This window comes from Microtus pennsylvanicus, chromosome 1 (assembly GCF_037038515.1).
Source record: "Microtus pennsylvanicus isolate mMicPen1 chromosome 1, mMicPen1.hap1, whole genome shotgun sequence".
In the NCBI taxonomy this organism is placed as follows: Eukaryota; Metazoa; Chordata; class Mammalia; order Rodentia; family Cricetidae; genus Microtus; species Microtus pennsylvanicus.
Genome location: NC_134579.1, coordinates 190,022,637 through 190,039,383, shown reverse-complemented (window position 1 = coordinate 190,039,383; position 16,747 = coordinate 190,022,637). Strand labels below are relative to the sequence as shown.

The following is a 16,747-nucleotide window of genomic DNA, read 5'->3' as shown; positions in this document are numbered from 1 at the left end:
AGGATCTCCCTGTGATGTTTTTCCAGTCTCAGCCCATGAAAACCACCTTTCTGGGGGTGAATTCCCATGTGGACAGCTGTGCCATAAACCCTATCTATGCACCCACTCACTGTGGACATCATCCTTCTCCCTGTAAAGCAGACCCACTTTGCTGATCTTCTGCCATTCTCCATGTCTGCTCATCATACCTCCTGATGGATGTAGATCCACTGTCTGTTTATCTCTGTGTCTTTGTAAATGGGAATAAATAATTGTCTTATAAATTTGGGAACCTTTTACCATTCATGTTTCATTCAGCACACTGGGAATCAAACATCATTTTGGTTACTGCTGCTTTAGCAGTTATGGCAAAAGGGCATTTTGTTTGTTTGCTTCTTATGGAGGCTACGCTGCCCTAGGTCTTGTTTGGGCTGGGTATCTGAATAGTAATCTGGAGCCTCCCAACCTAGTTGTTCTTACCTCAGTGATTCTGGAAACTCCAGGAAGTAACAGATACTTGATGCTTTAAGTTGTTGCATTTTTGGACCATTTGTTACCAAGTGCTAGATAACTAATACAGCTGTAAATAAATCTTTTTCTAGAAGGTTCTTCAGAAAACTGTCTAGATCTCTAAAAGGACATTATGCATCCCTCTTCAGGTGATGGTGGTTGATGAGCTGGCCTTCAGTGGCCCGGCTTTGCCACTAGCATATCAAATATGGAGTTGGAGAGAGGGACAACTCTCCTTTACCATTGAAGAATTGGGGAACAAAGATTGCCAAAGTCCTTGACCTCCTGCAAGGCTTTGTGAGTGGTTATTTGTGGTTGATTCTAAGTCATAACTGCATGACATCCCAACATGTAGTTTGCACAGAATTTATTAAACAGCTCTCAATGATGAATAGAGTGAGAACCAGTAAGCAAAGGGTATGGTTATAACAGTACATAAATTTTATGTTCATTTGGCATGAAAGCACCTGATTTCCTTCAGCATGCCACAGAATTAGGAAGGGAAAGGCTGACGGGTCTAGATTTTCATGAAGACATTGTTTTGAATAGAAATGTCCCTTTGTACTAGTGGCCTCCAATGTTACAGATCATGTTGTTTTGATTTGTGTTTATTACATTTTGGTTTGTTTTAATTAAAAAGAAAACCAGAGCAAAGGCAACTGAAAAGCTTTGCTAAGATGAGGTTGATCATGCTGAAGACATTTCACTTATTATTTTTTTCCTCCAAGAAGCAGAGGTGGTCTCAGGATACAATGTTTTATGGTTAGATTTGGCAAATAGCTTGTTTGGTAGTTGATAGACATGGTTAAAGTGTTTACCAGACAATGCTGATATAGCATATTTAAAACAAAAAATTAATGTACTCATTAATTATGTACAATCTGGCCGTTACTTAAAGAAAAGAATTTCAGGGTAGAAAGACAACTTATTCCAAGACAAAGTATTTAAGAAATAATTTCAAGCTTAAATTTTTGCCCTGTAGGAAGATAGACAAATTATCTCAATAACAGTCTCATTGCTGTTAAGTTCAAGGTGTATTGCTTAATTTGTGTGTGTTTCCTATGACAAAGGAGATGTCAATTTTTGCAATAGAAAAGTGTGCTTTCATAGCTAGTTATAAGTTATTTAAAAATTAATTCCAGTTGATCTGAAGACATGGTAATTGATTTCTCTGTGTGTGTTTACCTAACTTTTCTCAGGTAACCCATGTAACTTTATTTTAGTCTATTTTGTATTAGTATAACAAAATACCCTAGACTGAGAACTTCATTTGAAAACAATGAGGTTTATTTAGCTCAAAGTTTTGGAGTTCCAAGAACTGGCATTGGTTTCTTATAAGTCCCACAATGAAGAATCAATTGTGTGTTTGTGTGTGTGTGTGTGTGTGTGTGTGTGTGTGTGTGTGTGTGTGTGTGTAGGGGGGAGAGAGAGAGAAAGAGAGAGAACACATGATAAGAGAGGATAAGGAGGATGAGTTGAGAAAGACAAACTCGCTTTATAAAAACTCACTCTCAAAGTAATCAGTTTTGTCCCCAGAGCCCTAACTCACTCCTATGACAAGAAGGAATTCTTTTCCTGGTGTGTCACATACAACACCCTACCAGGAAACTCTTCTTAAAATTACAACCAAACATCTCCTTTTGCTTTTACAGTGTGGGTTTAGAGTTCTGCACATGGAATTCTGAGAGGAAACCAAGGTATTTATAACAAACTTTTAGCTGCCATGTGGGTTCTAGTTCTATGGACTGTTGGAGACTTCACGTTCCTTCAGTGGTACCCTTTCCTCCAGCACGCTGCTTGCCTGTGAGAAGGACTGTGATTACTGAGGGCTAGAGGTAAACTTGCCTTCAATGAAATAAAAGTGAGAGTGTGCTCGTAGGACCAGACAGCTACTTATCTCGGTAAACTCTCAACTGCATTGCACAGAAGACTAGATAATGTGGCCCTGCCGTAAGAGGAGGTATGGAGATGGAGAACCGAGATGCTAATGTTTACAAGAACTAGAAAATATTTCAGGGTGACATAAAATGATGTGCCCTTGGAGGTCAGAAGAGTACATTGATCCACTGGAACTGGAGTTATGAACCACCTTTGTGGGTGCTAGAGACCTTATTTGGATCCTTTGGAAGAGCAGCAAGTGCTCTTAACCCTGAGCAATCTGTCCAGATCCTCAGTGGGTAGATTTAGCTTTGCATGAGCAATATGGTTGTGGCAGCAATACAGATGAAGGTACTTCAGCGTCATGGGTGTTACACTTAATGGTTAAGATAGTAAAACAATATATATTGAAAAAGTAGAAGTGATTTTTATCTTTATCTTGACAAAACTAAAACAGATGTGCACATCACAGAATTTCAGCAAAGATGAAATCAGCCTTTTTTTCTTCCCTGAAAACATCTCTGCACACTCTGTAGGGATGTGTGTGTGTGCTTTCCAATTCAAATACTCCAGGAAGACCCAATGATTCCTGAATGCCTCTATGCTCAGAACCATTATAGCTTCTTACTCTAGCCAGAAAGTTCATTCTAGGCCACCCAGGATGCGCTGGTTGTGCTAAGAACTGCTGTGATGTGTGATGCAGAAAGAAAAAGTGGTTTGAAAAGAAGGAATCTGGAAAATGTGTTCTAACCTCAGTGCAAATCAGTGCCAAAGCTTCAATGAGATGGTTATGTCCTGAGTCTTCATGTAGGGCTGGGGTCATTGCAATCCCCAGCCAAGACTTTATCACCACTGCAAAAGAAAACTTTCTACTGCACTGGCAGGACAAGTGTCATCTGGAAGATAGTTCTGTCTATGGGATGAGAAGAGTTCAGTCAACTCTGCAGCTTGACTGTCACCTGCTGTTGATTGTACTTTTCTGCAGATCACAACTGCACAAGTTCCAAACAACTCAGCTGCAGTAAATGGCCAAGCAGATGCATGACGAGGAGCCTATTGCTGCAGTCCAGACAATGTGCATCTGACTGGCCTATAGTCTCTGTCTGGGCTATCCTCAAATCTAACGACTGTAGGAGGCCACTTAAAGTATACAGAGAAAAGAAAAACCTAGAAAACATTGTTGGAGGAGGGGGCTTGTTGGTGCCTGGATGCCTGGCTAGCTTAGACCCAAAATAATCACACAGAAACTGTATTATTTAAATCACCGCTTGGCCCATTAGCTCTAGCTTCTTATTGGATAACTCTTAGATATTAATTTAACCCATCTCTGTTAATCTGTGTATTGCCACGTGGCAGTGGCTTACCAGCAAAGTTTTGGCATGTCTTACTCTGGCAGTAGCTCCATGGCATTTCTCTGCCCCTTTTCCCCCCAGCATTCAATCTAGCTTTCCCTACTTACCTAAGTTCTGCCTTGCTATAGGTCCAAATCAGTTTCTTTATTCATTAATGGTAATCACAGCTCACAGAGGGGGACTCCCACATCAAAACATCAGTTCTTAAGGATGGGAAATGAAATCAGGTAATGTTTGGTAAGCTCCTGAATCAGTTATCCTCTTTCTCTGCTATCTTCTCCCATCTTCCTCTCTTTAGAATATTCATTCTACATGTAGTTCCAAGCTTGTGGCTCAGTCAAAGTCTGGCCACATCCTACATTCCCCTATTTAGAGCATTGCTACAGTGCTATCAGGTCTCTAACTAGTGGATACCATTGGCATCAGTCAAGTAAGCAAGAATAGCAACAAAGGTTCCAAGGAGAGACAAGTCAACATCTGTGTCTCATCTCAGCAGAGGCAAGAAAAACTCTTTTTATCTTCCCTTCAAACCACCTATTTTTACATGTGACAAGAAAGAAGAATGGGCTTGTTGAGGCAAGAAAGGGAACCAGCTGGAGTTGGGTAAGGTGCCCTTAGGAAAGCCGTAGGAAGGGGAATAAACAAGGACAAATATAAAATGTAATGACATACAGGATGCTGCTGCTATGGTGAAACACATTATTTGTATACTCACCTATGAAGAATAAACTAAATTCTTGAGTCAAGTGTAGCAATGATATACACAGTCAAGTTGGGTCCAGTTTCTTTTGGAAAAAAATGGATTCTCATTTGCCGTTGGCAAAGTTCTCAGTCACATAAAAAAAAAATCATTCTACCATTTTCCCACAGTACTGTCTCTGGTGTCTCCCATCAGACTCCTTAACTGTTCCCATGACTGACGGAGAAGTAATTTAATGACCTAAATCTGGAGATTTTACAGGTGTGTGTTTGGACTTCATTTTACTTTCTGTTCATGTACCGGAGATTACTGCGCACTCTCATGAAATGATTTATTCCGTCATAACTTTATTTTAATGCTCACCATATTTTTGAATACATTAGTCTGTCTAAGTGACTACGTCATCTGTCATTCTGTTGTGGAACTTTTTACTAATGTTTTATTTCTTTGCCAAATAAATTAGTGTCATATTTGTTTCCAGGCAGACGTAAGATGGCAAAGCCTTAGATGTGTATTTCCCTGAAGGAAAAGTTCACAGAGCATCTGCATTCCTTCGGGCTATAAATCCAGCCATATTACTGGATTTATCTTTTTGGAAACTGGAGTCTAGCAGAGGATACAAAAACATAATGTTTGGGGAGACCCCAAACAATGTACTGTGATGCCCGTCCTACACACACACACACACACACACACACACACACACACACACACACACACAACCATTGCTGGCATCATTCCTAGTTCCTAGACTTTCTATCATGAAGACGCAAGTTTATACGAAGAACAGATGTATTTTTATTTATTTTTTGCGTGTTGGTGTTTTTATGCTTATGCCATGGCAAGACTGTGGCGGTCAGGGGGCAACTTGTGACAGTCATTTTTTTTCCCTACCAAGTGGGTCCTGAGGATTGAACTCAGGATGTCAGGTTTGGCCACAGCCTTTACTCTCCGAGCCATGATTTTTCAAATAATTGATGTGATTTCATGAAATTATTTCAGATTTTACTTACTCTGTTCAGAGTGATTTAGCCATGATCTGGCAAAGCATTATCAAACAATCAGGAAATTGTTGCAGATTCAACTCAATGAACAATACTGCTTTGCAATGCATTGGTTTCCTCCACACCAACACTCCAGCCAGACATCTCCAGACATCTCCAGCCAGAGGTGAGCAGTCAGCCCTAATAAAAACCACAACCAGAATCTCATTTTCTTTTGTGTTTCTGATCAGTTGGAAGCTATGTTGCCATCTACCAAATTGCTCAGGCAGAAATCCAGAGGTCCGGGTGTCTATGCCTGAGGACAGGAGGAGAAGCAACTACTGCTGCTGACATCTTAATTTCCTTGAATCCATTTCCTTTTTTTCTCATTTGTGGCCATCATCTTATTTAGGAATCAATAATCTTTGACATTCTGTGCTATCCTCTTAGGTCCCACAATCTTTATGGTGTGACCAGAAAAACTGTTGTGAAATTCGAGTCTGGACACATATACCCCTGGATCTCTCTCTTAATACCTTCTCATCCATGGTAAAATAAGCTCGGTATTGGAAATCCTCCCCCTCTAGCTTTCTTGGTCTCTAAGTCGCATTTATTATTATCCCCCCTCATTCAGTGTAATCCCACCTGTAAGAGGGATTCTTTCTACTTCTCTAATATAACCACCCTCTTCTTTCTTTCCTCGTTGCCCAATTGTCCTGTTATCAAATTGCTGTAAATGTATTTATGTTTATACCTGTTGATCTGTGCTGCTCTCAACCAACCATGCTCAGAGACGTTTCTTTTCCCTTGGACAACAGCTAACGCAAAGCCTCATAACTGGTCCAAGGGTTGAGAATAAGCAGCTGTGAATGTCCAGCCATAAATCTGACATCTATATCCCACCCACCACTGCTCAAGGAATGTTATGGAAGAGGGCTTGGAAAGAGCCAGAAGATGTGGGGTAGCTCTGGAAAAGACTTCCGGATGTGGGGTGACCAGTGTTATCACCAACTCACAGGAGTAAAAGACTCACATAAGATCAAGCTAGTCAAATTTTCACTCCGGGTTGGGGAGGAGTTCCTGAGACCCCACCTCTGACTGGCAGGCTGCTGCCAGTGATAGCTGCTGGGAGAGGGAGAGTCAGTTTTCTTCAGGATTGTGGACTCTGCATGGTTGCAAGGCTCCAGTAGATGCTCCCATAGCCACGCACATATGGGCAGGACTAATGGTACTTAGTGTATTTTACACACACACAGACACACAGACACACAGACATACACACACACACACACACACACACACACACATGCATGCATGCACGCACACATGCACAAGAGAAGAGGACAAGAAGTTGGTAGGGGGCACGTTGCAGCCATTCTGGGGCAGTTGGAGTATGGGAGGGAGAGGTGAATACAATCAAAATAGATTTTATACAGATAAAAAGCTTTTGTTAAACTTGTTTTATTGCCAGGATTCAGAATCATGAGCCATGGAACTTGTAGAGAAGTGTGTTTTATGCAGGATTTTGTTTCTCAAAGTATGCTTATCCAGCCAAGCACAGTGATTTGAAAGTTACCATTTTAAATTTAATACATTTTTAAGTTAGTGCAGTGCCTTTCTTCAATAATCCCAGTACTTAGGAGGCTGAGACTGGAGGATTGCCACAAATTTTAGGCCAACTTGAAACACAAAGTGAGTTGTAGGCTAATCTGGGTGACAGGGTCTCCCTCTGTCACAAACAAGTGAACACATACCCTCAACCAAAAACAGAATAAGAAAACTAAGGAAGCAACTTATGAACCATTAGAAGATTGTTCTTAATCCAGCTGGTCATTATCAGTTCATACTTTTCAAACATATTATTGAAACATATTATTGCTTATATCTATTGTTGTTATTTTCATATATCATTACATTACCAAGCACCCCCAAATGCTGTAAACCTTTCCATTGGTCTCATCCAACCTACCTGCATGTATTCTTTTCCCCGCTTCAGATCTTGTGTCATTGGAAGTCATGTTCATTTTAGAGGCTGATTGTACATGTTGTCCTGTGATTTAGCCACCCACTCCACAAACACGTCTTAAATTCCTACTATGTGCCATATATCATAGGCCTACTATGTGCCATAGTTTCCACTGTGTTCCAGTAATTTTCACAGATGTTTACTTTGCAGAAATGAGTAAAACAAAGAAAAATCCGTCACTTTGCAGAGCACACCTTGTAAAGGTCAAGCGACACAATATTAAAGGTGAATAAATTACATATTGCACTAAATAAAGCAAAGGATTAATATTATCTAATACAAAAAAAGTGGAGACCTATTTAAATTTAGAGATTAGAACCTTGTTAGTCCCAAGACAGTATTGGGGAAAGGGCTAGAAGAGTATTAGGGCATAAGCAGTGAATGTCTGGGTGAAGAACTGAAAAGAAAAAATGCTGGAGACGAGTCTCCGAAGCTGGTAGCCAGTGTGTGTGGCAAGATTAAAGATATTCAGCAGGAAAAATTAGCCAGAGGAGGGTAGAGCACGAAGATGAACTACTTCCATCACTGCACCGTTCATGTAGGCTTCATAAGCCCTGATATACAGTAGTGCTTATGTTGAACGAGGTGGGGAGGCAGTCGCTGAACACTTCCTGAAGCAGAGGAGCTTGTTCTGATTTAAAGGATTGTCCTGGCTGCTGGAATGACAGGTACTGAAGGGCTGTGAGGCCCAAGCAGGGTACTCAAACGAAAGGCAATCATGATGCAACTGGGAAATGCTGGTGGTTATGACCTGGGTGGTGATGGTGGAGAGGTGTGACGTGGCTGGGGTAGAAACACAGGCTCTGATTTGGATACGCTCATTTGAGCTCTTACGTCCAAGCAGGTAGACGAAATAGGCAAAGGAGACATACTTGTTTGGAGCCGGGGGAAGGAAAATTTAACATTTCTCCAAAAAAAAAAATCACCTTTCAGTGATAATTAGATGTGAGGGAACAGAAAGAGACCCATCTGGTCAATTAATTTTAAGCATACCTATTGTATTCTGTAGGCCTTAATGGTCTTTGGTACAGCATACGGTTTCCTAGAGTATGCTCACATATAATTTCCTCTAAATTTTGTTAATTTGGAGGCTTAAAAAAAAACAAGTTGTAAATGGGTAAAAAGTGGTTCTGAAATTTGTCTTTGATCTTCGTGTAAACAATGCCCTTGTGAAGAAATTAATATCACACATGTGATAACAAGCTGCTAAATTCATTTCATGAAAATACTCTCTGTTCTCTTGGAAGATACTGATAACAAAGAGCCATAGGTTATAACAGTTACAGCCATGATCATCTAAATCTTTAAATATTCTATTATGGACTGGCAAGATGGCAAAGCAAGCCAACGGATGACCTGACTATCTGAGTTCAAACTCACATCGTGAAGCAGGCTCCCACACATTGTCATCTGACCTCTACATGTGTATGCGGGACATGGCACGTGCACACCCACGCACATTCAGACATACAAAAATAAACATATAATAAATGTATACAAATTCGAATAGACAATACCATATTGTTAAAAACACTTGTGGTTGTATTGTAATTGTACTTGAAGGACTGACGATTCCTATGCACAACTCACGTCTTCACAAACCAGCTGCTTTCACATGTTCAGTAGCAACATTTACTGTATTATAATTCATTTTGCCTTCAATGAAAACTCTTCAGCATAGGCATAAAAAACAAACACTACATTCTGAGACTGAAATATGAATTCCATCTGACTTAGAAGCATGGAATACATGAGCATTAAAACTCTACAAAAAGGAATATGAAGAAAATGAAAACAGTTGCAAAGGTATTTATTGAGAAATAGTAAAGATGTACATATTTTTACAAGCTTTTAATATTAATTTACATTTTTTAAATTACGTAGGCCCCAATAATCTATAACTTTACTAATACATAACAGAAACCCTTGACTTCGACTGTGAGATCCCTACAACACCACCATAATTGGGAGTCAAAATGCAACTTTGGCTCATGATGCTTACGTTTGTGTTGAAAAGAAAATGCCATATTCACAAACAAGTAGGCTTCATTAAAACTTCACAGTAGGGCATGCTGTTGAAGCTATTTTGATCTTAGCTCACCAGACAGTTAGTACCTATTTTTGTGCATAGACCATACAATCTTAAAACCTTATTTTTTTTAACCTCTGAATTCGGTTAACACATTTCTTTGAGTTTTATCATTTAGATGTGTGCTATAATATTATAGTCAGGCCACCTATTTTATTACTCAAGTGATAGGGTCTTGATATTTTTAAGGTGCAATATAAGGCAGTTCTTGTTTCTCTAATATCATACCACGTTTGAATATGTAATAGCCCAAACCCCACCTGAGTTGGAGAATGGTTTTCAAACTCACAGCAAGGCACAGTATTCTACATAAAAACAGAATGTAGGAACTGCCCGTGGGGCTGCTTTCTTTAATGTTGGTTGTCTGAGGTTATATTTTTCTTGTTTTTTTGTTTTTCAAGAAAGAAACAGGATTTTCCTGTCCTAAGGTGGGAAGGAAAGAGTTGTAGTCTGAGCTTGCTCAAAGTCACATAACCAGGCTGGGCCCATGGCTTTCTGGCTGCCACCATTGCTGGTGTTACATTGGCTGTCTCCTCTGGACAGATACTCTGGGGGGCTGGGGAGGAAGAAGTATGCCAGCAGCCAGCCCTTGGAGTCCTTGGAAAAAGGGGAGTCTGTCTGGCCCTCAATTGGAGCAGTGTTAGAAGCCTTGTTCATCAGATTCTAAAAAGAATTAAAACTTTTGATGCAGGGCCACGAGTCTAGCCATGAGAGAAACTGGCTGTGTGCCAAACTAACTTCATTTTATCATAGTAATAAATATTTAATGTTTAAATTCACAAATGAGTACTGGTAATAAAAAAATAGTCTTTAACCTTTTAACCACTTTCAAGCTGAAGACCCGCAGAAGTGTAAAATTTACTGTTAATATTATTAGGATTAAAATATTCCCATCATAATTAGCCACTATAGCATTATGGGAAAAGGTAGCCAAAGCCACATTTAATCTATGAGGATCGTATAAGGATTCCCTATCTTCTGCAGAATTATCTCATTATCTTTCTACCCCACACAGGGCCTCATCATTCTCTAAAGAAAGACAGCTCTCCCTCCAGAGTACTCATTGCGATGTTTGAGCAAAGCATTTGTCTTGTTGAGTTGCAGAAGTCTAGGGCAATGAGCTGTCATGAACTAGCCTCAGACGAGGGGCACTAACAGCTGGACTCTAGGGTCTATCTGACGCCGTTCAGAGTGCAGAGCTTCAGGTGTTTACACCATTAGCATATTTTACTTCTTGAAGTCATGAATTTCCACAAGGCCAACCGTGTCATAGCCAATGAGAGAATCTGTATCATGTCACCAACACAGGCTACACACCAGCAAAACAAAAAGACATGCAGATACAATGATGGCAGGCTCTCCCGGCAATGAATGCAGGCCTTGTTCAGCAACCATACTAAGAGGAAACCAATGTATTCCTGTCTGTAAATGGGAAGACCCTCGACTAATGTGTTCCAAGGAGAGCTAATCCCCTTTACTGTTGATATCTGGTGATGTTGTCAAGACCTAGCTTGTCTGATAATGAATTTATGATGTTATGCTATAAAAAATTTCATAGACTCAGTGTTTTTTCCCTTGGGAGCTATCTGATAGACCTGCCTTCTATCACTGAGGGTACTCGCTTTTGCAGTGGCATGGAAGACAAACGTATTCTGTCGTGTCCACTCAATGTGCATGTTAAGCTATAGCCATAGCATATTATAAAAATGACTTGAAGGATATTTGCTAATGGTTTGCACCATAATATCTTTCTCTAAGCAATTTACACATGTCCAGAATCTTAAATTGAAATTGGGTAAATTAGCATGAATATGGCTCTTAGTTTTCTTCCAGAAAACTGTAAGAGAGGATAGTTGCGACATCAACATATATTTCACTTTAGAAATAAAGAACTCACTGTTTCCCAAACCTTTTGCTTATTGATGCTAAGATAGTTGACTCTTACCTATTACTGGAAATATTCAGAAGCCAAATAAGATGCAAGCCTTCTTGTATTATTACGAATGGTTTCTCATTCTAACAAATCTTCAGTTTGTTGATGATTCAGTATTAAAATGCCAGTCTGAATTTTAAATTTGGTCATGTCAAGGATTATTACCAAGCTTTTTGTTTATTTGTTTTTTTTTGGTTTTCTGTTTGTTTGTTTATTTTGTCTTTCATTATCTACAGAGACTTTAACCAAAGTTACATTGTAACACACAAACGCTGTCTTGTCTTTAAGGCACAATGCATCAGTATGAACATTCTCTTTGCCAAACTTAAAAAAGAGACAATATTATATTCCCATTTCCCTGGCCCTCTTCCCGCCCCAACAAAGAAAAGAAAAATTGCATCCACTTTCAGAGTCAGCTGCTAATAAAGTCACAGTAAATTATTTCCATCAATAATTTACACAAATTACAGGTCTAGATAGGACTGTCAGTATACAGTCTGAGTGCATTCAGATTCAGATTTTCTGGGCTAGGTAGGCTAAAAGTCAGATTCAAACCTCAGGGGTGAGAAGAACTCTCATTTTGAGGAATGTTTTCGACCACCTTGTCAGAGGCAGAACAGGTGCTGTGGTCTGGAAGGCTCGAGTTCTTTACTAAAGCTGTTAATTCCAGTTAGGACTCATTTGGTGGCTGTCAGCAACCTCCACAGATTTTTTTTAAACCATGAAAGTATTGTAAAGATAATAAGACCATAGAGTTTCCTTTCTGCAGCACTAAAGTTTAATTCCATTCAGCAACCTGAATTCTTCACTCTGGAGTTCTCATTCCAAGCATGATTTCCTCCTTTAAGACCATTTAGATGTGGAGAAGAAGCCAGCGGCATTGGATCACACATAAAAATTCAGTGTACTTGAAATATAAAAAAAAAAACCAATGGATCCCCAGCTAGAGAATACAGTTACAAATACTCTAATTCCAGTGCTTGATGTAGAGCCAAGAGGTCCGAGTGGCTTGATATCCTCCAAAAGGGCATGTTGTGCTGTGTGGTCAAGACAAGGGGAGAGGAGAAAGGGAGGGGGCAGGAACGAAGAATGGAGACAAATCACAACCATCATCCCATAGAGACAGCAGCACACATCAGGGTGTGGTGTTCACCCGAATTCAAAGGAGGGAGTTTAATAGAGGGAGAGCCACAGGTGAAGGTCTGCTAGCTAGCACCAATGCGGAATTTTCTAAGAAATTGAGAAATAGATCTGAACTGTATTTTAATGTATAACAGTCAACACTGTGCTTCCTACATGGTTTAATCTCTACGCTGTAAATCAGAATTACCAAGGTCAACATTGGGGAAAGCAAGATGACATAAAACTCTTGCATGGATGAGTGATAAACTCTCTATCAGCATACTACTTTTAAAAGTTGATTTCTTGGTTAGAAATAAGAGAAAATTAGACTATGATCTTGCTAAACTCAGAGGCCTTTGGTAATGTGAGGGGAAAAAAGAGTGAAGTTCTAACTGTGCAACAATTTGGAGCAGAACTAAATAAACATTGGAGTTGATAATATTCAACTTGTCCAGGGTAATTAATAATTTAAGCCAGTATATGGCTTGATTTATTACACCAGTACAAGACTGAGAGGGAGAGGACTTAATCTTCCAGTTTTAATGGGGACATACCATCCCCATGTGGATATACAACTCTTAGATGGCACACTGGTTTGTGGCCTCCAGAGATGTATTAGTATGCACCACAGATGTAACCAACATTCAGGATTTACAGAGGAGACTGATTAGAAGTAATATCTGAGGAGACCTCACTGGAAATAATAATAAGGAAAAAATATACTGTATTAAATGACAAAGCAATAACATTATTTGTTATTTTGAACTTGAAACATCTTCTAGGATACATGTGAGGGGAATGTAGTCAATATGCACTAGAAATATATATATATATATATATATATATATATATATATATATATATATATAAATGTATCTTATTTTAACATGAAAATTTATTATAATCACTACTACTATGTAATTCTTTGCTGCTCAGTATGGTAACCACCACCAACATGTGGTTATGAATGCTTGAAATATGTTTAATCCAATTTAAAATACATTATGAATTTAAAAACCAGACTAAGGCTGACACAGGAATCTAGACATCATGTCAATAATTCCTATATAGACTAGGTGTAGCTATATAATATTTGGAACAGATTAGGTCAATTAAAGATACTATTAAAGCTGGCTGTACTTGTTCCTTTGGCTTTTAGAAAAATTAAAATTTACATATACATCTCATGTGCATCTTGAGAGGGGAGTGCAGTTATTGTTATTGATAAGATTTGACCTTTTTCCTCTTTGATTTCACAAACACATGTTTTAGTTCAATTAGAGTAAAGAATTTGAGAAGGGTAACATTTTCCATTTCAGCTCAGATCTATTTGTAATAATAAAACAGTACTCAGTATGTCTGCACATGCGATTACTTCTACGTTAAAAAAAAAGCATGCATTCTGAACACTAGGGCAACCAGCCACCTGTGTTTCCAAATAGATTCACAGCCTTCACCCATCACCCAAACTACACCCACTTCAACAACCATTTGAAAACAGCATTCTATCCAAAGTTTGGATCCATTTGGAGTCAAGCTATATGCCCCTGCCGCTGAGAGGCAGAAGGCATCTTCATAATCTACCATCCCCAGTGTGGATAACTAGCATGGACTTGATAAATCTTGATTCTGAAAGGCACACATTGTTTACTGGCTCGTGAACTTTCCTAGTTCTGAGCAAGAGATCAATAAATTTCACAGAGGTTAAAGACTACTCGTATTTGTCTAAGGGTCTGTTGTTTGTTATGTGTGATTTTAGTGCCAACATGAAAAATTAAAACAACGAACTCCCATACAATAGACATTCATAAAGTCCAGAAAAGATGACAGCTGTGTGTGCCTTAAACACCTCAAGTAGCAGGCAGTGGGGCAGGTTGGGTTGTTTGAGGCTGCAGGGCTGACCTTATACAGAATGTCCTTGGGACCAGTGTGCTGTCTTGAGTCATAGCCACTGCTAATTAACACTCAGGAAGTCCCATGTCACCAGCTCTTGTAACAGAATGGGAAAGCATGGGGACTCTAGGGGACAGCTGCCCAGGATGCCTGAAACCTTTTAAGTAGAACCCTTTCCCTTTCTTCAGTTTGCTGGGTTTGAGTTGACTGGATACATCAATCATTTATCTTTCTGTTATGCTCATAAACTCTTCTATATTACAGTTTATGAGCTTATTAAGCTTATTAGAACAAGCAGTTCTAATTATTCTATAGAAAATAGAAATTGAGTCTATGCTGCGATATGTGCATTGGGAGGTTTTATTAGAAAGTGATTTAGATAGTCCATATATGAGAAGTATAACATTCTCTTTATAAGCTAAAATGCCATTTATTGGTTTTGTTTTGTTTTAAATTTTGTGGCCCTCCAGGGAAGGAAGTAGAGGGCACGGGTTTGTGTTGTTTAGTGTGGAGAACAAACTTTATATCATTCCTCTTCTCATGCTGAACCAACCACTTAGTGATTTACTACTACCCAAATTCCTCATCAGAAATATGCATCAGATAAAAAAGGCTTATTTAAATCAGTAGGGCCTATGAGACCTGAATAGGCTCAAAGCCATCTGCTTGGTACTTAACTTGGTGATTCACTGAAATACGTGAGAAACTTCTAGATGGAAGGGACATTGCCAGTTTGACTCTAAAACAAGTTGGCACAAAAAGTATGAACAATGCACCAATTCCAACCCTGCTGACTAAGGCCTCTTAAGTTCCCTTTCAGCTATCAAGTCTGTCTTCAGTATTCATTATCAAGGAACCGATCTGTCTCCAGGCACTCACAAGGAACATGAGGCATTTGAGAGCCATGGGCCACCCTCGCTAGCTGTGTTATGAGTTTGTTAAATTTCTTCATCTGGAACATTTAATGAGTTTTTAAAAAATCGGTCTCTATGTGCACTAGTGTGTGTGTGTGTGTGTGTGTGTGTGTGTGTGTCTGTGTGTGTGTTAAATGCATGCTCTAAGTTTATGACTATATTTCTTATATAGTTATATACATGTGAATAAATATCAATAAATTATCCTGAATGTCCTAGCAAATTCCAGGCATAAAATGCTAGACTCCAAATGGTTTATTGGCAGGTCAACATTGGCTCTCATGCTCTTATTGATTTGCATTTGTAAATGTCAATCACTTGTCAAGCTGCCATTGGGCCAAACTACGGGAACGCAAACAAAAAAGGCTTGCACTAGAAGTACCACACCAACATTGTTTGAGACAGGTTACCTTTTTCGCTGCCTGCTCTTCTTCTACACCATCCCCAATTACAACATATACTACTTTTCTGCCAAACCTTTGCATTATTCGTTCAAAGCAACTTTCTTTTCCTGGAAGATAAACGAGATAAAGTTCAGAGCGAAATTACCTGCTTAGCCGCGTGCTCTTCATCTCGGCCGTCTCCAATCACAACATAAGTTATGTTAGTGCCAAATCTGGACACTATACGCTCAAAACAGCTTTCCTTGCCTGAAAAACAATGCATTGCTTATTCTTCCGGCCATGGCACTCACTAACCTAGAGATTCAGAAAGTGTTCAATTAATGCCGCTTGAACAATGTGTGAGTGAGCTTATGACCTTATGATCCCTGCATTTAGAAAGCAACAAACACATTACAGTAATATTGCTTTTTATCTAGGAGAGATCATTAAACAAACGCTTTTGATAGTCTAAGAAAGACAGTAGGCTTGAGAATTTGACCCTGATAAAATGTTAGTGTGTTTTCAACTCCACTGAAAGAGCAGTGAAGCACCTTTTTATGGGCAAATAAAAGTTCTACAGCATTTGTTTAATTCTAAGAACCAGTTTTATCTAATTTATCTTTTGGATAGGCAAGTCAGTTGGAGAAAAATGAAGTCTTATCTCTAAGGAAAGAGGGAATACTAACAGATTTACCTTGATAAATGACTCCTTTAAACAAGTATGTGAGCACATATATAGTCAGATTAATTACATCAAGTGTGCTGTCCAACTGACCACAGCTGTGATTGCAGCAGATTCGCTGACTGCACGCTGAGGTATGACTGTGGGGACCTTGCTCATGTCTTATCTTTACAACATTGGCATCTTTTCCCGAATCCCATTCCAAGAGTGTTCTTGCAGCCATCACTACTCTTGACTTTTTTCTTCCTTATCTGCTAGTTCAGGATGCCGAAACAAAAATTACTAGTGACAAGGGAAAAACAC

At 39.2% G+C, this 16,747-nt stretch overlaps 1 protein-coding gene across 8 annotated transcripts in view; it reads right to left on the bottom strand.

The window, feature by feature from the left end:
- Positions 1-9,222: 9,222 nt before the first annotated feature.
- The window catches only part of Eya4 (EYA transcriptional coactivator and phosphatase 4), a 253,623-nt gene continuing 246,098 nt past the window's right edge, over positions 9,223-16,747 (bottom strand). For 5 of the 8 annotated variants that reach the window (XM_075947640.1, XM_075947633.1, XM_075947658.1 and 2 more), the window contains 2 exons: positions 15,790-15,890; positions 9,223-12,487 (listed from right to left, as the gene is read on the bottom strand). In XM_075947640.1, the coding sequence (XP_075803755.1) occupies positions 12,407-12,487; positions 15,790-15,890 (182 nt within the window). In that variant the 3' untranslated portion in view covers positions 9,223-12,406. Of the gene's footprint in view, positions 12,488-15,789; positions 15,891-15,928; positions 16,030-16,747 lie in introns of all 8 variants that reach the window. The other 3 variants (XM_075947653.1, XM_075947664.1, XM_075947681.1) reach the window with 1 other exon arrangement.